Source organism: Arachis ipaensis, chromosome B03 (genome assembly GCF_000816755.2).
Source record: "Arachis ipaensis cultivar K30076 chromosome B03, Araip1.1, whole genome shotgun sequence".
In the NCBI taxonomy this organism is placed as follows: Eukaryota; Viridiplantae; Streptophyta; class Magnoliopsida; order Fabales; family Fabaceae; genus Arachis; species Arachis ipaensis.
In genome coordinates, this window is record NC_029787.2 from 106,575,678 (window position 1) to 106,598,960 (window position 23,283).

General features: G+C 36.3%; 1 protein-coding gene across 11 annotated transcripts; it reads left to right on the forward strand.

Moving 5' to 3' along the window:
* On the forward strand, positions 6,017 to 19,026 carry LOC107630828 (probable LRR receptor-like serine/threonine-protein kinase At5g45780). Of its 11 annotated transcripts, none has more exons than XR_002359632.1 (9): positions 6,017 to 6,483; positions 6,779 to 6,799; positions 7,262 to 7,335; positions 7,418 to 7,553; positions 7,647 to 7,775; positions 7,922 to 8,115; positions 8,193 to 8,404; positions 8,864 to 9,245; positions 18,647 to 19,026. XR_002359632.1 is itself a non-coding variant. In XM_021119215.1 (4 exons), coding segments are annotated over exons 2-4 (402 nt in total). In that variant the 5' UTR covers positions 7,904 to 8,115; positions 8,193 to 8,403; the 3' UTR covers positions 13,757 to 13,821. The 11 variants fall into 11 exon arrangements, 1 of the variants encoding a protein (XP_020974874.1); XR_002359633.1 differs by lacking the exon at positions 18,647 to 19,026 and having other exon boundaries at positions 6,028 to 6,483; positions 8,193 to 8,248; positions 8,330 to 8,404; positions 8,907 to 9,480; XR_002359634.1 differs by lacking the exon at positions 18,647 to 19,026 and having other exon boundaries at positions 6,031 to 6,483; positions 8,193 to 8,248; positions 8,357 to 8,404; positions 8,864 to 9,480.

Consider the following 23,283-nt stretch of genomic DNA (forward strand, 5'->3'; position numbering starts at 1 on the left):
TTAATTAAGATAGAGCCTTTATTCGTAATGAACAAAATTATATACAAAAAAAAAAACATGTATTAGATACCTGATATATATTAAAAATAATTTTAAACATATGAAAAAAAATTAAAGACTAATAAAAAGAAAAAAAAGACCGAAATTTGTAAAGTAAAAAGGAATTAATTTAATTTTAAAGTACAAATAACAATCAATTCAAATCAGTTAATGTAATACTTGAAATGGCTCAGTTGAAAATAAAAAAAAAAATAACATAGGAATATAATTTTTATAGTGACACTCAAAATAATTTTTTCTTTCTTTTTATTTTTTTTTTGTTTGATTTAGTCGTGTATATTTCGCTTATATAAAAGCGAAATATTTACATATTTTTCATACATAAAATTACAAAATATAACCAAGATGTTTTGTATATATTTTGTTATTTTGTTAACAAAATATGAAAATGACAAATAAAATAATAAATTTTAAAATTTTACACAAATTAAAAATTTTAAATAAATTAAAAAAGAACAAAAGTAAACATTCTAACATTATTTTTCATCGATTTTTTAGTAAGCTTTTAATCCTACAACATGTTGGGAATAATACACCATTCCCCCTTGAGAAAACACTTTTGACAGAGAAATAAAATAGACACAATCACAACACAAGAATTTAACGTGGAAACTTCAATTACCGGAAAAAAAACCACGGCCGTTGTCAAATGACAACCAGAGAATATCACTATGTGAAAATTGTTACAACACATAGACTTCTTTCTCTCACCGGCACCCCAGTACACCCACACTCTCTCAAAGCAAATATCTAACTACACCTCATAACACTCTCTAATCAAAGAGTACAGAGGAAAAGAAAAATCAGATACAAGCTTAAAGTGTTTCTGACTGGTGCAAAAACAAATGGAGAACTTAGCCTCATATTTATAGCCTAGGCCACCCACTCCATTTGCTATCCTGAGCAATGTGGGACTAATTCAACCAAATCCTAACAATCTCCACCTTGATTGAAATAGTCACACATCTTCAGCTTCCATTGTCAACACCGACAATTCTTTGCTGCCATTGTCTATACCGACAATCATAGTTCAGAGAACTATCATACTCCACCATGAAAGTATACTCACTTGGAATTAGACCACTCCAAGCATTTCACCTTGGTACAGATCAAAACCTTGCTGAAAATTCATGGTGCAACTTTCAAATTGGCTTTTCCTAGAAGTTCTTCAGCCATCGACCTAACTCCGCCACACACCTTGCATCTCACCGCCAACCAATGCCCGTGTGCAATTGTGGACCCGATTGCCACAACTTATCCTTATCCATGGCAGTGCGGTAATACCATGAGGATACTTCTTGTCTTCTAGAGAACATCATCTTCTCTCATAGAGAGAGCAACTAGAGATCTTCTCCTTCAACGCCTTGTGCAAACATGATTATATCAACACATCCTTGACTTGTATTTGCCACAAGTCAAAATTGATTATTCTATCAAATTTCTCTATTTCAAGCTTCACAGCACTTGAATATCCTGACATTGTTGCAACCGTATACTGGAATAGTATAACTCAACCATGCACTAGGAAGGGTCCCCAGGAAAGAGAGGTGGGTCACAATGGACACACTTAAATACTAGGTCTTTCCTTAGCCAGAACCTTTCCAAACTGCACTCTCACAGTGTCACACTGCCTTCCAGCAACAACAACAGCAACCAAAGATCAACCTCAAGCCACATGACAAAATTCTTTTCTGATGTGGAAGGTCAGACTAAGCTGCAACCACAGAGCATACTAAGAATAAATCCTACCGAACCGAAGCTCTTGATACCACTTGTTGGGAATAATACACCATTCCCCCTTGAGAAAACACTTTTGACAGAGAAATAAAATAGACACAATCACAACACAAGAATTTAACGTGGAAACTTCAATTACCGGAAAAAAAACCACGGCCGTTGTCAAATGACAACCAGAGAATATCACTATGTGAAAATTGTTACAACACATAGACTTCTTTCTCTCACCGGCACCCCAGTACACCCACACTCTCTCAAAGCAAATATCTAACTACACCTCATAACACTCTCTAATCAAAGAGTACAGAGGAAAAGAAAAATCAGATACAAGCTTAAAGTGTTTCTGACTGGTGCAAAAACAAATGGAGAACTTAGCCTCATATTTATAGCCTAGGCCACCCACTCCATTTGCTATCCTGAGCAATGTGGGACTAATTCAACCAAATCCTAACACAACATTCATGATAATACAATATACAAGTATTTAAGAGGCCAATTTTAAAAAAATAAAAATAAAATTTTAAACCCATTATGAACTAAGTTGAGTTGAGGACTCATGCCTTGGAAAAAAAAAATCAAAGACTTGACATAACTTACAGAAATCATTGACTCATCATACATTATGATGCAACAGGTTAATGGAAGTTGGGTAAATTGGACATTTTCATCCATTTCAAACTGAAAAAAGAAGAACCCCTTATAAGTTTTTCCTAGAATTTTTATGATTACTGTGCACAACATTTTTATTCACCAATTCTTGACCACATATATTGTTTAATATAAATCTCAATAGTTATAAAAATTGAAATATCATATTCCAATTAAATACAATGATATACGTAAACATCTTTCTATAATATAATGTACCGTAAGGCAATAGTTTTTACAGAGAGAATTTTTAACTTCATTTGCCTATATTGTTTTTTGTTTTTCATCTTAATGAGCTGAGAAAAGCCCAATTAACAAAGGATTGTTGAGAGGCAACAAGCAGCAAGATTACGAACTTGGTCGTTTTTGGAAAGCCCAATTAACAATAGCACTGCTATTACCTCTTGGAGTATCGGTTAATAATTGATGTATTTGGTTTGAGTGTTTTTAATTTTCATTTCCACTCAAAATAAAAAATAGAGATGAATACATATTAGTTTGATTTTTAATAAAAATTGTTTCTATGAAAATGTTTTTAAAATAAGGTGAAGGCAAAAAAATACTGATTCTCTATTTTCACCAATTTTATTTGGAAACCACAATTTTATTTGAAAACTTTGAAAACACTTTAGCACATATGTAATTATGGAGTGTCTTTCTTCGATTCTCATAACAACCAAAATTAAAAAGAACTTATATTTTCAAAACATCTCTCTTTATTTCTTTCTTTGTGCTGCTTCTATCTTTTTTATTCTCTTAGCTTTTCTTCAATTGATCGTCGCTCTCCTACGTACTGTCTCCGGTCACTATTCTTTTGATAACTTAAGGGTAGACCAACAAGATATGAGTAGTGATGGTACTCAAACAAATCAAATGATGCATGTGCGAGATACAATTACAAATGAACTATGGACTAGTTACAACTATTGAGCATTATATAATAGATGTACTTAATATATGACACAAATATGTTGAGTATAATGTGATTTTGGATGATTTAATAAGATTGTGTTTTTACTATTTTATTAGTAATTAGTTTAAAAAATTGCTTGCATTTTTTTTGTTAGTTTTAGTTTATTTGTTAATATTTATATTTGCGAAAGAACTACTTAAAGTTTAAAAAGAATAAAATAGATTTATACATGACTATGACATTTAATTTTAAGAAGAATGAATTTATACATGACTATGACATTTTAAAAAGAATGAATTTATGCATGACTATTTATTCATATAATATTATTTTAAAATCTTTTGATATATTAAAAATAATCAAACCAAACATTAGTATTTTTACTTTTTTAAAAATTAAAGACAATAATCAAAACATGTTATAAATATATTTATTATGGATTTTTTAGATTGTAACAATAATTTAAATTTTAAGTAGATAGAATTAGTTATAGATGTAACATAGTTGAGTCATCTAGAAGTTAAACTCTTAACTATAAATAGTTCTCTTGTGATGTTCTATGTACAACATTAATTATTAATAATATCATCTTTTATTTTTCCTATTCTCTTTCTTCTTTCTTTCTTTCTCAAACCCTAATTTTTATTTTCATAATATGTTATCCCCACGAATTCTACTTTAAGCCTAAGGCTAAGTAATTATCTTCTCTTTACTATCCACTTTATGCTTCTCTTTTTCTTTACATCACAATGATCCTCACAACACACGTTCTTATTCTTCCTTCATCTATCTATTTTTTTTTTTTTTTGAATAAGGATCGTATTCAAGTATTTTATCTATTACTTAATTATAAATTTGTTATCCTTCGAGATCAGTAAACCTTTCATATAAGCATATTCTTTTTCTTTTTAATTCATATACTGATATATGTACATCATATATATACGTGATGTTTTTCTTTCCTCAGCCAATTTTTTATTTTTTTTAAAGAAACTCGTATGCCATTTTTTTCCTTCTTCTGTGGTTTCATAATTTTTTTCTAAAATTGTTTCTTTCCTTCCTATTTTATCTCTTATTTGTTACACTATTATTGTTATTTGGCTTATTTATATTATTAATTTTTTATATGTGACATTTTATTTAATATCAATATCATTCTCCGAAGTGAATGATAATTAATCATATAAATAATTATTCTCCAAAATGAAAAATAATTAATTAATTATAAACATAATCATTCTCCGAAGTGAATGATAGTTAATCATATAAATAATTATTCTCTGAAGTAAATTGTAAGATCCTGGAAAATTATAAAAGAATTTAATTGAATAATTAATCTTTAAATTGAAATAGCTAAAACGCGTTCGGACGGTCGAAAATCAAGACTTAAAAATTTGGAAATTTAACAATGATAATTGGATTCAATGGATTTTTCCGAATAGGAAAATATAATTTTTTGCGGAAATATGCGTAAGAATGCGTACTAATATTTTAGCTACCTGTACCGACTTAAATCTACCCGAAACTGTGAGTGAGAAAATTAATTTATGAGTAAACAAGTTAAGAAGTTAAAATTTATAGATTTGGAAAGTAAAAATAATTAGAATACGAATTAAAGCGCTATAATCTTAAAGGTTTTGGCCCAAAGTTAGACCAATGTGATAAATCAAGTGAACCAGACTCAAGTGGACCCAAGTCTACACTATATAAGAACTCATTTTTCCCCTTTTTGAGAGAGAAACACGCTGAAATGGTAAAGAGAGGAGGAAGAGAGAAACCCTAGCCACCATCAACTTCAAACCTCCATAACTTTTGTTCTGGTACTCCGATTAACGAGCCGTTTCTGGCCATGCATTGCTCACCTCGTCCTCTTCATTTCTATGTAAGTATTGCAGTAAGAAAATATAAAATCTCTGTTCAGTTTTTGAAATTTTCTACTATTATGTATTTTTGGGTAGTTAGTGTTGAAATCTTGTAATTTTGGTTATTTAGGAATACTCTAACATGAATTCTAAGTGGGTTATATCCCTATTTCATATTGTAAGACCCAGAACTTTTGAAAAGTCTTATTATGATCAAGTCTCAAATCATATAGTTATTTATAGCCTTAATTTCAGAGATTATTTTATTAAAGATAATTAAGGCAAGTTTTGATTTATTGAATTTGAGACGAGTTATGATTTTTATCCAATTTTATAATTATTGGGTTATTTTATTTATTGAATTTATTGAATTTGAGACGAGTTATGATTTTTATCCAATTTTATAATTATTGGGTTATTTTCTATATTCAGATTATGAATTTGGCAGTTATGAAATAAGAGGGGTTTTACATGATTTAGATTAGATAAGTAATATTTTAAATATTATCACTGCTATTTTGGAAAATGAAGAAATTAAGTATATTATTTCTAATTTTTAGATTTGGGCATTTTATTGAAAATAATTTGTGAAATTGATGAGCAAATAGTATTTTCTATGTACAAATAGTGTTGGGTTTAATTTGGGTTTCAATTACTATATTATTCCCAATTTTATGTGAAATTACCAATATGTCCCTAACCCTAATTATTTTGAAAAAGAAATGAAACCCTAAAAACCCTACCCGGTTCCCCTGACCCGGTTTCCCCACAACTGCCACTACAACAATTTTACTTATTTGTGGGAGTTTTTTAGAGGAGGTTTCTGATAACCTCCATAACAGTTCATTTTGGCAATTTATTAAACTCCTCTACATAGAACTCTCACTATTTTTACGGTATTAAAATTTTCATTCCCGCAAACACACCTAAACAAATAGAATAGTGAAACCCCCAAATCAAACCCTAAACAGAATTTCTCGATTTTAATGGAGGAGAAACGCCGCGATGCTGCACCTCCAGCTACTCGTTTCGCCACCGCCGACTCAACCGCATCCGAGCCTACATCCACGCACCACTGTGCTGGAAGCGTAAGGCCAGGTCCCTCTCACTAGAGTGCATCAAATTCGCGTGGCGTCGCTACTGCTTCATCTTCCACGGCGGGTTCTGCCGCTGGTTCTACCTCTTCAGGAACTCCGGTTCTGATATCCGGAGAGTGTTCTAACTCGATTCCACCTTCTTCCTTCAATCTCCACAACCAAAATGGTTAGCTTCTTCCTCTTCGATCCGTTTCCTCGCACTAACGCTTCTTAGATCTGGAATCAACACTTGCTTCCATTTTGATTTCCTTTTCCTATTACGCCTCTCTGATTTTGAGATTATCAATCGTTTCTGTTATCTATCGATGTATGTATATGTAAACCTAAAAAAGGTGACACTCTTGGTTTTGCTTTGTTTTTTCACTATTAGTTCCTGCGATTTTGGCTTCGAATTGAATTGAATATTGAATTGTCAATTTACTTGTTTTTTTGCTTGTTTGTTGTTCTGCTTGCATTCGCAGCCTCTCAGACTCGAAATTAAGGTATGATTTGTTCTTTTGTATTTTGGATTATGAGGTTTGTTTATGTTCAGTTGTTTAGAAAGTTTTCTAATTTAGTTGTGTGGTGAGGTTTTTAGTGAATTAGGTTTCTAAGACAACACCATGTGATCTCTTTTATGACCTTGTCTCCTAATAAGTCCATGGCTACCATCTCATATGCTTTCTCCACCAATCATTCAAGTGGAATTATGTTTATAGCATATCCTTTTGTCTTTATATATGTTCATGATTGCAAGTATTTAGCAGCAACACAGTCATTCACATCCTAAAGTACAAAAAGCTCAAAAATATATTCTTTTTAATTTTTATTTCTTACACTAATTTTATGTCTACTCATCTCTGGCAACAAAGGGTGCTTCAACAATTTGAGGATGAAAATTTAATTAAATTTCTATCACATTTTGATTATACACTCGTCACCTCTTGGTTATTTTCTCGGAGCAGGAACATAAAAAGGCTATGAACATGCTTCAGCAAGAATATGAAGAAAAAATTGCAAGATTAGAAGTTGAGGTTAAGTGAGTATTTGATAATTCACATAAAAAAGTGTCTATTAGTGAAACTTTTCTGTTCATTATTGATCTCTTTCTATTATTTCAGGGCATGTCTACATAAGGAAGAAACATATGAATCAACCACAAGTCAGCTGCATCAAAATTTAACAGCATATAAAAATCAAATATGCAAGTCCTAGCTAATAGGTTGGACCAAATCCATTTTGAAGTGGAATCAAAATGTAAGGCACTTTGTTTTTCAATAATTGCATTGTTTTCAGTTTTCACATGTTGGTAAAGGCCTGAAGATATGTTTGCACATCATCATTTGACAGATAATGTTGAGATTCAAGACTTGATAGAATGCCTGCTAGCTGAGCAGAAAGAAAAAAATGAGTTAATTTACTTCTTTAGTTTGCACATCAATCCGGCTTTGCTTGTTCGAAACTATTGAGCATGAGGAGGTATTAATTTAAATTTATTCTAATCTTAAATCTTAATTAGTACTCTTATAATATAATATAATTTTTTGTATGCTAATTTACTTCTTACTTTAATTTGTTTGTTAATCTTAAATCTTAAATCTTAATTGCACTTGTCAAATCAACAGCAGCTTCTGTTTCTTCAAAGCGAGATAACAGTAACATTGCTGCTATCACAACTAGCAGCAGCAACAAGCATGTTTCATTACTAAGCTATGCTGATAAAAGAAGATCTACCCCTTAACAAGTTGCTTCAGATGTCGGTCAATTTTTAATAATTTGACAGCATCAGTCATGAAGAAATTTGAAAGTGCAACAACTGGTACGTCAGATTTCTTTGCCATGTCTTTTATAATCTCTATATCTATGATGTTAAAGTGAGTTGTCTTCTAAATGCAGGCTTAGAAGGAGATGTAGATGCATTCTGCACTTACATTATTAAAAGAAAACCAAAGGTACCTGATTCTAATGAGTTGTTAATTATAACGTAAAATTCTTTGCTTTCTACTATTATTATTATTATTAACCATGGGTAGGAACAAAATTCCTCTTGATTTATCAAGCACGTGCAACAATACAGCCAGCTCTAAATGGTGCTTGCTTTCGACAGAGTAAGCTATTCCCATTTTGATTAAAGGTGTTATAAGATTTTTCATTGTGCTAGATTTATTTGGATGCTTTAATTTCTATGTTCAAGAGTTCATATTTCAATAATTGTTTATCAGTTCTTTTATACTTCTCTTTACAAGTTAAAGTTTTTCTTCTCTATGTAGCTTGCAAAATTCTTTCAATCTATCAGTTATGATGATCTATCACACCTTCTCCAATCTTCAATAATTATTGTCTATTTTGACTCATACATCGGTACATCTTATAGTATATAAATAATTGCCTTAAACCATTTCATCACAACATCAAATTTCTTTTGGTTCTTTACTTTTCATATATAATTATTTGATCATCCAACTTGCTCTACCTGAGACTTCACGAATTGCTTTGTCCAGATTATATTCCAAGCTCTTTAAATAATTGCCTTAAATGAACTTCATTACCTTTTTTATTGCTTCTAGATATGCACATATTCTGACAGTATGTAATAATTGACATCTGAAGTGGAGCAAGATTGTGAATTTGATATTGGCCATTTGAAGCGGTTCACCTTCCGTGAACTACAAATTGCTACTGGAAATTTCAGTCAAAAGAACATCCTTGGACAAGGAGGCTTTGGAATTGTCTACAAAGGATGCCTTACAAATAAAATGCTGGTGGCAGTGAAGAGGCTGAAAGATCACAATTACACTGGAGAAATGCAATTTCAAACTGAAGTTGAGATGATCGGCTTGGCTGTGCATCGTAACCTTTTGCGTCTCTATGGATTTTGTATGACTCCAGATGAAAGGTTACTTGTTTATCTCTACATGCCTAATGGCAGTGTTGCTGATCGCTTGAGAGGTTTGTTTCATATTAATTCTTATCATTTGTTATTCATCCTATCTTATGGTTAAAATAATGTTTCTCAAAATTAATGTCAATTACTGATTCCATTACGTGGGAAAAACAAGAAATAGTGATTCTCCTTGTATAGTTGGTAGTTAGAGGCCTAAATCTTATGTATTGGTGCTACCTCCTAAATCAGTGAAAATTCTTCATTAATTTGTCTTTTCAATTTTAATGTTAATTATTCTTAGCCTTTTGTATTTGTTTCTTTATTGTTTTTCAGTAGTTGAAATAGAAAATATGTATCTGCAGATTTAAAAAAGAATAGAAGAAATGACTAGTGCTGGTTTGGACACTAATTCACTTGAGATATATATTTATGTATATAGTGTTCTTTAATTATTATATGTTTAATAATGTTATTTTTAATATTTTGTTGTTGTAATTAATGTGATTGGAAAATGATGTTTGTTTTAAAGTATTTCTTTTATTTAAATATATAATATTTTAATTTTTTTAAAGTTAACCAAGAACTGTCACAAAATGTCAGCACAGAACCCCCACAAAAAGGGATAGAAAACCGCCACTAAATGAATTGTGGGGGTTGTGAAAAACTGCCACAAAAGAGTTCGTGGCACCTCAAATTTTGGAGGTTTTTGAAACTGCCACAATTCTTTTTGTGGGGGTTTGAAACCTCCACAAATAGAAAAAAAAACCTCCACAAATAAACAAAAACCTTGTAGTGTGCAGTAGTCCCTCCCTTCTAACAGCAGCGGCAACACACGCAGTTTCCTTTGATTTTTCTGAAAGAAAGAAACAAAGAAAGGAGAGATTTGAGAATGGGAGGGGGAGGTCTGGAAGAAAGAAGGCAGGGGAGGCCTTGTCACCGTCGATCCACTACCTTGGAGCTCGCCGTCGAGCTGCTTTGCGGCGCCGTTCATGGAGTCACTAGTTCGCGTCACCGCTGATCATCGTCGAGCCACCGTCAGAAGCCGAACAGCGAAGGAGAAGAACGCAAGGCAGGGGCCGACGAGACAGAGGAAGGGCGCGCGTGTAGGAGCTCAGCTGCGGGAGAGGAGAGGCGCGTCCGAACCTTTGCCGCCGTTGGAGCCGTGCAGAGAGAGACGCGAAGAGGGAGAGCAGTCGCGCATCCAGATGCATCCTCACCACCGCGGGAGGAATCGTCGCCGTCGCCCTGGGGTGTAGTCCGCCGCTGTTGCCAGTGGAGGTCCCTGCTGTGGAACGGAGGTGAGAGAGAGAAGCAAGATGAATTCCCTCCGCTTCTGGTGCTCTAGTCCGCCGCTGCCGCCGCCGGAAACCTTGGGCGCCGCCGTCGTTCTTGTTGCCATTAAAGGAATCTAGCTGCCGCCGCCATTCAGATCCGCTACGGTCTCTATCGGAAGCCACCATGGGAGCCGTGGAATGAGGGGTTTCTGCCACCTTTGAAACCCCATTGCTGTTGTTGTCATGGCCGCCACGCCGTTGGCTGCCGGGATCGGTATTGTGGCCGCCAGAAACCGTCTTTTCTTGGTAAGTGTTTGGTTTTCGAAACCCCTTAAAGTTAGTGCCCTGTTATACTTCGTTAGAGATTCTGAGATGTTGGTTACACAGGGTTGAGTTTCGATAAATGTACGTCGAAACTAAGGTTGTTGTTGAGCCGCCGGAGCTTTTTGCTGCTACAGGGCTGTTGTCGGGTCGGTTCGGAATCGCAACTATCCCTTTGTGTTATTTTGGTAAGTAAGTATATTTCGAAGAGCCTCGCGTTAGTATTTTGTTGTGTATGGTTAATGAATATGAGTTCTGATAGTGTGGGGTCGAGTCCTGATTATTGTATGTTGCGATTAGTGTCGCTATGGTTATTGCGGATGTGGCTTGAAGCTGAGGTTGCGGTTGTTGATGATTTCGGTTGAGGCGGAAAGGACTCTGTGACGCGTTTGAGTTATGGAATTTGCGCTTTGAGGTAGGGGCGCTTTCCGAAAACTACAGTTTATTATTGGAATTATTACATATGGATACTGATGTGAGACATGGTGTAATTAGTGATTGTATCTGCCTTATGTATTATTTGATTGACTCGAATGATTATGGATGTTGGCTTGGCTGAATTGTTGTGTGGCTTGTGAAATGTAATGTTTGAAGTTGATTCTTTAAATATTTGAAATGAGTTTAATCCGTTGAGGATTGGTTTGAATTGAGTCAATTATTTTGATGATATGAAAGATAAAATGCTCTTGAAATTCAGCCTGGGTTGCTTTAATTGCTATGGTTTTGATAAATGATTTATTGTTGAACCGATTCTTTAAAGCTTTATAAATGAGTTAAATCGGTTGATATTGAGTTGATTTTTTAAAATGGTTTCCTTGAGGTATGCCATTGAGGCGACTGTTGGATTTAGCTTACTTTTGAATTGATTTCTGGTTTTGAGCTGTTGAAAAGGAATGAGAAACGGTTTAGTTGGGACCCGAACCGGGTGGCAAAGTCCAAGTTTTAGGGGAGGTGCTGCCGAAATTTCTATAAAATCCGAGTCTTTATTGAATGTTGCCTGGAAAAAAATGATGAGTTAAAGACTTCTACTATTTTACTTGAATTATCAAGAAAAGAATGATTCATGCTTTTGAAATGAATTATTAAAGAGGAAATTGTGATTCAGTCTTGCTTCTTAAGAAAGGCATTGTATCTCTTTCAGAAGAAAGTTATTTAGATGAGACTTGTGTTTTAAAGCTGTTTGGATGTGAAAAGGGTTTATGCCTTTGAATTTGACTTGGGGGTTTTAATTAAAGAAGTTTCAATGACTTTGAAAGAACCTGAGTGTCTATTGACAAGTTTCATTTTGAAATGTTTTGAGAAAGGTTTTGAGTACTCTTTGAATTCTGAATTCTTGTAAGACTAAAACAATTTTTAACAGTTGAAACGTTTTAGAATTTGTCATGGGGGTTAAAGCTGGTTTTGCCTAAGTAAAGGAAACGGCTTTGAAGGAAGTAAATGATTACGTGACTCGGTTTGGCTTAGACCTTATTTTATTACTCAAATCGGAAAGCCAAGGTTTTAATGATTTTAAATGAATTTGGCGAAATGAGTTATGCTATTCTCCCCTAAGGACTTGGGACTCTGCCGAGGGACTTTTGTTACAAAAATCCCATTGTTGGATGGGTGATTTTGAATGATTCAAAAGGAATTTTAACTTTCCATGGTTTTGGAAGTTTTGGAAGTTTTGGAAAGAGGAAGCCGAGAGTGGCTTATTTCAAAAAGGGAATTTTCCTTGAGTAAAACTGGCTTATGAGCCTGAGATAATTTGAGAAATGAGATCTTTAAAGCCAAGGCTGAAAAGAGTTGAAACTCGATTTCAAAGTGAAATGAATTGAGAAAATGATTTATGGCTTAAATGCCGATTTCATGAATTTGATGATTTTGAATGTGGAAGTGCTGTTTTATTATGAGCCGGAATGGCTATGTATGATTATGAATATCGACTGGTTCTGGATTGAACCGTGGGCCGGAATGGCTGCGTGTGATTATCAATATTGGCTGGTTCTGGACTGAACCGTAAGCCGGATGGCTGAGATGGATGTTGATCCATGGATGAGAATGAATGCATGTATATGCTGAATTATTGATAATTGTGATTTTTGCACTTCCACTATTGGAGATGAGGGTTTCCCTGGGTAGTAGCAATGGCTAGCCACCATGTGCTCCAGGTTGAGACTCGAAGCTCTGTTAACCCAATGTCGTAAGTGTGGCCGGGCACTGTGAAAGGCCCGGATGAGCTCGCCCCCATAAATATTCACCAGTGAGGGTGATGGATATGGATCATGATTATGATCAAGTTTATGATGAGTATAACTCGAGTTGGGGATGCACGATAGAGGGACAGTCCAATGGTTAGCTACCAGGACTTGTCGGGTTGGCTCTATAACCGACATATGATATCATCAGCCACTAGGGACAGGCATGCATCATATGCATTTGTGTGACATTGGTTGGGTGTGCATATTATACTTGGTTTGCCTATGTGATTAATTGCTAACTGTTATACTTGTAATAACTGTTTGTCTGTGCTTGAACTTCCTATCTGTGTTTGCATCTGGGACTTTGTTGGATTGTGGTGATTGGTTGTTGGTTGGATTGTTTGGGCCTAGGGCCGTGGTTGGAAAGAGATGAACTGACGGTTGATTTCGGTTTTGTGTTTCTGGTTTGGAATAAAATTATGAAAGGCTATTTTGGTTCCGCATAGATAAACCGTTTTGAAAGGCTTTTGAGTTTGAGAATTGAACGGTTCTTCTTTCCGAAAAGATTTCCGACTTTACTTTCATTGTAAACCGTTGTTTTTGAAAAGAGGCATAAGACGGTTATGAATCACTGGTGCGGTTATCTTCATGTATCCTATTACAGTAATTCCCAAAAACCCTCTACTGAGAACCCTTTCGAGGATGATGTTCTCACCCCCCTACATTTTTCCCCTTTCAGGATATGGGCGCAGAAGTCACGAAGAGTTTATTTGGTTATTGATATGTTCTGTGTTGATGTAGATTATTTATTGTACCCTCGCCTTTATCTTGATATATTCTGTGAGAGGGATAGAGATTGTATTGGATTATGCTTGTAATATTATTTATATATATATGTGTATATATATATGGATGTACTCTTTATGAGCTTTTGTAAGTTGTATGGTATTTGTGGATGTACGTTATCGAACGAAAGTATTTTTGGATCGGTATTGCGACTTAAAGTTTTAAACAGGCTCATATTTTAGTATTAAATAATATAAAAGTCGTCGTAATGTCCGAACTATCAGAGTCGCGCAGCCGGAAGTGTGAGCTTTGGTAGTTAGGGTGTTACACATATGGGCTAAGGTAAGAAATCCTCAAACTCTTGTGGTTTATGAAATTTTATGAACCCTAGATTAATGTATATGTAAAATTGGTTATGTTAGTGTTGTTGGGTGTATTTGGAGCACTATTGTAAGGCCCACATCGGTTGAGGAGGGAAACGAAGCATGCCTTATAAGGGTGTGGATACCTCTCCTTAGCATGACGCGTTTTGATGAGTGAGTATGGGGGGTTTAGGCTATCATCCCTATCGTCAAAGACAAAACCGTGAGGCCTTGTGTGCCAAAGCAGACAATATCGTGCTAGCGGATGGTCTGGGCTGTTACAGATGGTATCAGAGTGGTTCGTCCTCGTGAGCCTGAGGGATGGACCGATTGTGCTTCATTGCATACTCTGGGTCATTTTTCTTTCATGCTATTTAGGTTATCTCATCAATATTTCTTAGCATGCTTGTTTGTGAGTGCCTTTGGGAATAATTGAAGCACCGGCCTTGAGATATTGAGACTGATCACCTTGATATCGATTGTTTGGTGTGGAAAGGAAATCCGAATGGCAACTCACGGATGAGGTCGAACACGTTAACTCAGAGGTAGTAAGGGTGACTGGCTTAGCCTATGCGTTACGAGCTTAGCATGTTTCAGAAAATTCTGTACGTGGAGTTTGCGGCATATCGGCTGATGGGTGCGGCTTAACACTTGTGGCAACGGAAGTAAAGAATGACGCTTTTGCGGTTTTTACTTATAATTTTCGATTTCTAACTGTTATGGTGTTGAACCATGTTGAAAAAGTTTTAAGGTTTATAATGATTTTCAGATTTGGTTTGGAACTTTGGTTTGGAACTTGGCTTGAATGGTTTGGTTTTGAAAGTAAGTCAGAAATTTTGATTTGACGACATAATTTAAAAGAAAAAGTGAGTTTTAAGATTTTATTGATTTGTGATTTTAGTTTATAATTTATCTTATCAACAAGGGATTTAACTGAAATTAGGATTTAAGGATTTTAAATGAGTTTAAGGGGATTGTGGTTCAAAGTAATTGATTTAAAAATAAATAATTTTTGAGTCTTTTGAAAAAGGTTTGATATTGATCTTATTCTGAAGGATATTGTTTAAAAAGAAAAAGTGAGTTCTATAATTTTATCAAATTGTGAACTTGGTTTCTAAATTATCTTGTTGAATGCGGATTTAAATTGAAAAGTTTTATCCGAGGAAACCGTGATTTCAAGTATTTGACTTACGAACAAATGATTTTTGACTCCTTGAAAGAGCTTTAACAATGAACTCATTTAGAATAAACTTGTTTTGAAGGTTTTAGAAACATATTACCAAAAAATCGGTATTTGTTTTAAGAAAACTTTCAGATTCTTGATGACGATAATCAGAGTGACGCAGCGGAAGGCGAGAGGAAACATCGACATGGCAGGGTGCTTTGATGGGGATATATCGTGTAGCTCGGATTTTTGAGGACGAAAATCTTTTTAAGGAAGGGAGGATGTAAGAACCGGGGTTTTCCAAGCAAAACTGTTTTAATCAAAATAATAAATTTTAAGTGCCCGAGATGGATTCAAAATTTAGAAGTTTTAATTTGAAAATATAAATGTGAAAAATTGGTTTCAATGAATTTTTCTGAGCCGGAAAATGTATTTTCTGTGAAAGACCGAGAACCGACAGCCGAACCGGTCGAACCGGTTTAAGCTTGCCCGGTACTGTGTTTTGAAAAAAAAAATATTTTAGAAAATTGATTTATTGTTTTGAAAGGAGAAAAATAATTTAGAATTAAAACCCGGGTACTAATCTTAAAGGTTTTGGCCCAAAGTGGGCCAAACGGGCTAAAAACGCTAACGGATTGGACCGGACCCAAACCGGGCCCAAGGTCCAACATATATAAACCCACTTAATGAGCTTTTCAGCTCATTTCCCTTCACTTTGAAGAGAGGGGCGCGGTTTAGAAGAAGAGAGGAGGAGAAGCCATTGTTACTATTCACTTCCTCCTTCAAAGCTCCATAACTTTTGATCCGGAGCTCCGATTGACGAGCCGTTTACAGACACGCGAAGCTCTCAACGAGCTCTTCCCTTCTATCTAAGAAAATCTGGTAATAAATTGCATCTCACATACCAATTTTCTGCCCTAATATTTTGCACGTTTTTAGGTTGGGGTTTTGAGCAAGTTTTGTGGTTTTGCTTGTTTAGGTGATCTCTAGTAGTGGATAATTGATGGATTTTACCCCTAATCTTGTTGGGTAAGGTAAGGTTTTACTAAACCCTTGTGTTTAGTTATTTTATGTATATTAGATTTTGATGTTGGTATATATATGTGATGTTAGTTTGAGCTTTGGTGTTTGTTGGAGTTGGTTGAGGTTTTGGATCAAGTTTGGTGGTTTCGTTTTGGTGTTTGGAGCATTTGAAAATCAGTCAAGGTATGGTTTAGGTTTTCTTTATGTAATATGTATCGTTTATGGACACTTAGGCTAGTTAGCCCTAAGATAGGATTGAATGTTGTTGGTATATGAATAATTATATGTTAATTGATATTAATTGTTGTTAGTATTGGATTGTTGTAGTTGATAATGATTATTGGGAATTGTTGGTGTTATTGAGTATTGATGATTAGTGTTATTGATGAGGATTGATAAATGAAGTGGTGGTGTTGTGTGGAATGAATTCAAATACTAGTAATAATGATTATATGATTTGATGAGGTTGTTGGTATTTAATGATTTATGATGAATATTGAGGTTGTTGGTATTTAATGATTATGAAAGTTGATGAGGAATGTGTGATTTATTGTTGTTAATGAATAATGTTGAGGATTGATATTGGTGTTGAATGATGTAACTTATGAGGATTGGAGATTTCATAGGATGAATGATGTTTATGAATGGTTGAATTGTGCAAATTGGTTAATATTAATATTTTGATTTGGAATATGTGAATTGTGTTGGATTTGTTGTGGGAAGAGTTGGAAGAGAATGAGTGGAATAGGTGTTAAAATTGATGAAAATGCTATGGAATGGTGAATTGATGTAGGAGGTAGTGTTTTATGATGTTTGGGTATGTTTTGAGTTGTTTTGGTTTTGGAAGTTTTGGAAAACTAGAGAATTGTCACTTTTGGTAAAAACCTGTTTTTGGTGAACTTTGGAGGATCATAACTTGAGCCTCAATTTTTTAAATTGGTTGAAAATTGTTTTAAATTAAATATGATTTAAAGAGCTTTAAATTGATATAAAGTTTGATAAAAATGAATTTTTGTAGAGGAAGTTATGAACATTTAAAGTTTGGTGTTTAAAAATTGAAAATTCTGCAACTTGATATTTTTCTACAAACTGAGGTGTATGCGTACACGGGCACCCCCATACGCGGATGGTGGCCTCTGTCCAGCACTCATGCGTACGCGGCCCAGGTATGCATATGCAGATGTACTTTTTTTAACCCTATGTGTACGCATGGAAGGGGTGTGCGTACGCACAGCCCCTGTTTTGCTGAAAAATAATTTTTCTTCACTTTGCAAGGATTCTCTAGCTTTTCAAACTTCTTTATCTACTGTTTAATATTTCTAACTAGTAATTAGACCTTGAGACTAATAGAGATGGGTTAGTGAGCTAAAATTGGTAATTTTCTATATGAGTTTAGAAGACGGAGACTTAGGTTTCTGAAGTTGTGGGTGAACTAGCGAAGAGCTTTATTGGCAATGGCTTGAGAACTTGTGAGTGGATGGTAACTTGTGAAATTAAGAATTGATGATGGTTATGATGAGCTTGATGGATATTAAAGGAGAGTGTGTCAGTCACTATATCCTTGGAATGTTGAGACTTGAGAATTGAAAATGGATTGAGATGAGAAAATGGTGATGACTGATGATCATCTGAGGTTGATGGACTTGTTGGATGTGGAAAGTGTGTCAGGCACTATATCCTTGGAATGATAGTGTGTCAGGCACTATATCCCTGGAACGATTTATGATGAACCCTATGTTATTGTTGTTTTCCTTCTCTGCCGCAAGAGTGTGCCAGGCACTATATCCTCGGAACAATACAAAAGCGTGCCAAATGCTATATCCTCGGACGTCACAGAAAGGCGACATCCGAAAGGATGTGTCGGGTTGGCATTCATGGACCGACAAGTGATATCACGAGGCAATAGGACAGGCATTCATCATATGCATCTCTTATATTCTTGTTTGCTTTTATTACTTGCAGTTTTCCTAAATGTATAATATGTCTACTTGCTTCTTGAATTACTTGTTATATATGATTACTACCTGTGTATTACTTGTTTGCATTAATTGTGTTTGTCTGGTGCTGAGGAGGTTAGGTAGGTGGTGGCGATGGGATCACACGGAGGTTAGAGTGGCGAAGGCTGTGGGATACAGCAGTGTGACTAGTTCTAGTTAGAATTTCCCTAAGTTTAGATAACCCGGTTTATGGTTTAAGTTCTTTATTTATTTATTTATGTTAAGCTTGAATATCGGTTTGGTGTGAAGTTCTAGGATTGCCTTCGGCGTCTCGGGGCCTTACATCTTACATTATTGGGTACTGTTACCATACTGAGAACCTCAGGTTCTCATTCCATACTTTGTTGTTGTTTTTCAGATGCAGGTCGTAATCTACTTCAGTGAGATTGCGGATATGGTGACAGAGCGGAGTATGGTTCGTTTCTTATGTATTTCTGTTTTACTTTCATCATAGTATTCTCTCACCTTTGCACATTTATCTTTATGGCCTTAGAGGCTTATTTGAGAGATAGGTTGTATAAGCTGTTTTAATTCTAAAACTCTGTATCTTTCTATTTGTAAATGGTCGGCTTAAACTCCACAAGTTGCGGCTAGTTCTCTATGAGTATTATATTCTTGTATTTATATATGTTTTATCCTCTTATGTCTATACCATGTATTCTATGCGTTAGCTTCGTGTGAACGTTTCGCGTTTTTGTAACTCTGTCTTTGAGCTATATCCTTCATCAAGCTTCTAGATTATATTATTTCCTTCTATATATATATAAGCCTTAGGACTGTCGTAACCTCTGATTAACCTTTGCTTTACGGCTAGAGGTAAGGCTTAGGGTAATTGGGGTGTTACATTTAGTGGTATCAGAGCCGGACCCAGATCGATGTGCCAGCGAGGACGCTGGACTCCCTTAAGGGGGTGGATTGTAAGGCCCACATCGGTTGGAGAAGGGAACGAAGCATGCCTTATAAGGGTGTGGATACTGATAAATCACTATTTTATGGTTTATCTTGTGCTTAATTGAGTGGATTTTATCAACTCTTTACCCACTTATTAATACTATTTGCATGGTTTTACATTTGCCTTCCTAATTATGTGCTTTGATTGAAAACATGCTTCTTTGGCCTTAAGTTCCCTATGTTTAATCCTCTCTTATTACCATTAGATGCCTTGATATGTGTGTTAAGTGTTTTCAGAGATTACAGGGCAGGAATGGCTTAGAAGATGGAAAGGAAGCATGCAAAAGTGGAAGGAATACAAGAAGTTGGAGAAATTGCTAAGTTGTCCAGCCTGACCTCTTCGCACTCAAACGGCTATAACTTTAGCTACAGAGGTTCAAACGACGCGGTTCTAGTTGCGTTGGAAAGCTAACGTCCGATGCTTCGATTTGATATATAATATGCCATAGTTGCTCTGATGCTAGGTGACGCGGTTGCGTGATCCAGGCGGACGCGTCGCAGTGGCGAAAAACCAGCGTGGCAGATTTCTTCTCCAGCGAATTCTGGGTTGTTTCTTACTCAGTTCTCGGCCCAGAAAATACAGATTAGAGGCTATAAAGTGGGGGAGTGCATCCATTCATCAAGAGGCTTTCAATATTCACAATTTTAGGAGTAGATGTAGTTTTTAGAGAGAGAGGTTCTCTCCTCTCTCTTAGGATTAGGATTTAGGATTTCTCTTAGTTTTAGGAGTGACTCTCAATCCCAGGTTCAATGTTCTTTTCATTATTTTCCCAATTTTATTTACGAATTCTTCTATGTTACAGATTACTCTTTGAATTAATATTATTTTAGGTAATTCAGTTTATTATTGCTTTCTTTTATTTACATTATTGTTATTCCCATCTGAAGACATTTTTATTCCAGTAGATTTACTTTTCTCCTTTTGGTCTTGGTTAAGAAATCAGTAACTCAGGAGTTATCAAACTCAAACATGATTGATAATTGTTATCTTTGTTAATTAAATTGAACTTCAATAATCCCAATATTTTCTTAGGAAATAAATAGGATTCGAAGATCAAACCAATTAATTCCTTGACCTTCCTTTGCCTTAGTAAAGGTTAACAAAGTGGAATTAAGATTCAATTTTCATCATCATTGATAAGGATAGCTAGGATAGGACCTCTAATTTCTAATACCTTGCCAAGAGTTTATTATTACTATTTTATTTTATTCTTTTTGTTCAACATACTGCTTCCTTACTTTCAAAATCCCCAATTTACAAACTCATAACCAATAATAAGAACATACCTCCCTGCAATTCCTTGAGAAGACGACTCGAGATTTGAATACTTCGGTTATCAATTTATTTAGGGGTTTGTTACTTGTGACAACCAAAATGTTTGTACGAAGGGATTTCTGTTGGTTTAGAGACTATATCTACAACGCGACTGTTTTTATAAAATTCTTTACTGGCAAAAATCCCGACGTCAAAATGGCGCCGTTGCCGGGGAACTGCAATCGTGTGCCTTATTATTGGTTATTGTAAATATTTTTTTTTACTTGTTTATTTGTCGTTATTTTTCCCCTCTTTATTTCTTTTTGCTACTATGAATTCTCACCCCTTTCGCTTTGAGTTTGGTTCTAATGTTATTGAAAGGAATGGAAGTTATAACAGGAACATGCATCAAAGTCAGAGCAATCAAAGATGGATGGAGCCAAGAGGATCTGATCGACCCTTTAGGCAACAACACCCTCCAAGATATCATGGACAAAGACCATTCTACAATGCATACCAAGCAAATAGACATGGTGGACAACCTTGTAATTACCTACAAGCCCCACCATGTGCTTATAGGCCATCCTCTCAACGTAACTTCGAACTACCACACTCACAAGCTCCTTTTCACCATTCACCACCGTATGATCCTTATTCACCCCAGTTCCAATCCAATCACTCCCAAACACCACCGCTTCCCCCTGTACCATATCCAAATCTATCACCCCGAGAATCAGAGGTTCGCCTCAAGGAAACAGTAAATCGACTTCAAACAACCCTTCATCAACTGGAGCAAGCAGTAAGTCAATTATCTTCCAGACGTTCGAACATTCAAGGACCTTCCACAGCCCTATGTGGACAATCTAACGAAGAACGTAGTATGAAGGAGATACTAGAAACTCCAGTGGACAAGACAGAGCATGGCTTCGTACTGGAACAAGTAGAAGAAGCTGTCATTATTGAAGAAGAAGAGTTGGTTGAAGACTTAGGAGACGCTGAACCTCCATGGGAATCCAAGGTTGTGGAGCATTCTGTCCAGGATGTTACAATTGATGCTAAAGAGGATTGTGCGCAATCCCCAGAGCAAGTCCTTCATGAAGAACTAGACAGAATAACCCAAGAAGCAAATTTCCTTGATGATGATAGTCACAAGTCAAGTTCTCCTAGTAATGAACTTGCATCCGCAAGTGAATTCTCTGAGATCGAAGACTCTTCCCCAAGTGAATATGAAGATGATACGGAGGTAGATTTCTCTCAACCTCCAGTCTATGACTCAAGTGATGAGGAAGACATAGATGGCTTTGATCAGGACATAGATACAATTGAAGAATCTTGCAAAGAAGTGGAGAATTTCACAGAAGAACACAAGGGAGTAGAACTCACAGAATCACTGAAACCACCTATCCCAAGGCCATTACCACCCAATACAAGCTTCAAGTGGGTACAATCCTTAACCTTTAACTGTATTTTTTCACTTGAATATGGTTTACTTGAAACAGATGGCCAGCTTAGAGCTCTCTGCGGCTTTAAGAGTAAGCGGGAAATGGCTCGTACTCAGAGCTGGTGCACAAGGTTCAATAAAGTTCCACGATTCAACTCGAAGTGCACGGATTGGCATCATGATCAATCAGATGGATCTCGGAAAACGTTTGGTTATCCTGGTGAGAATCTAATTTCTAAACCGCCCAGATGGAAAAGTATAGATCAAGACAAAGGCGGATCTAAAAGCAAAGTTTGGGATCCTGGAATCTATGCTGACATTCGTCACCCCGGGAGCCTGACAATCTGTTTGAAGCTGCTCAGAAGCTTCACATGCCTAGTTTGGGACCCCGGAGGCTATTGGCATTCCAAGCATTGGTGGAGATTTTTGGATGAATTTAAGCATAAGCCGCCATAACAGGAAGCTCATCCAACGTCCAACTTAAGGACTTTAACTAAAAGTGCTAGGTGGGAGACAACCCACCATGGTATGATCGTTCCTTCTTCAATTTTTATTTAGTTTTAATTGCTTTCGAGTTTTATTTTATTTTATTATATTGAACCTGGAGTTTTGCATCGCATTCATATTTGCATTCTGCATACAGTTTAAAAAAAAGGGTGCGCGACGCGACCGCATCATTCATGCGATCGCGTCACATTGCGAAAAACACTTTCCATGCAAGCGCGTCATCCACGCGGCCGCGTGACCTGGAGATCGGCATAAAGATCCAACGTCCAGAAAGTTAGGCTGAAATCGTGCGGCCATTGTGCGTTTCGCACAAAATGCCCACGCGATCGCGTCCCTGATGCGATTGCGTCACTTGCACAACCTCAATCCCACGCGACAGCGTGAGCGACGCGATCGCGTCGCATGGATTGCACAACACCCCAAAAGGAGATAGAGAGTTGCGCTGAAACGACGTTGGAATTGTGCGTTTCGCACAAATGCCAGCGACGCGATAGCATGCCCCAGGCGATCGCGTCATTCACTCTTTTTGCCCTCCACGTGATCGCGCCACTCATGCGATCGCGTCAACCACCTTTTCGCCCCAACCACGTGACCGCGTGCCCCACGCGATCGCGTGGATTCAAATTTATAACCCCCCAGTCACGCGAACCCTATCAGTCGTGCCCCCCCAAACCCCTCTCCTTCCTCTCTTCTTCTCCAATAACACCACCACCACCCAGCCACCACCACGCCACCGCCAGACGCCGCCGACCACCCAGACCCCGCCGCCACCCACCCCCTTCCTCCTTCCCCCTCCTTTCTTCTTCTTCCTTCTTCTTCCCCCCCTCTCCGCCACTGCCTC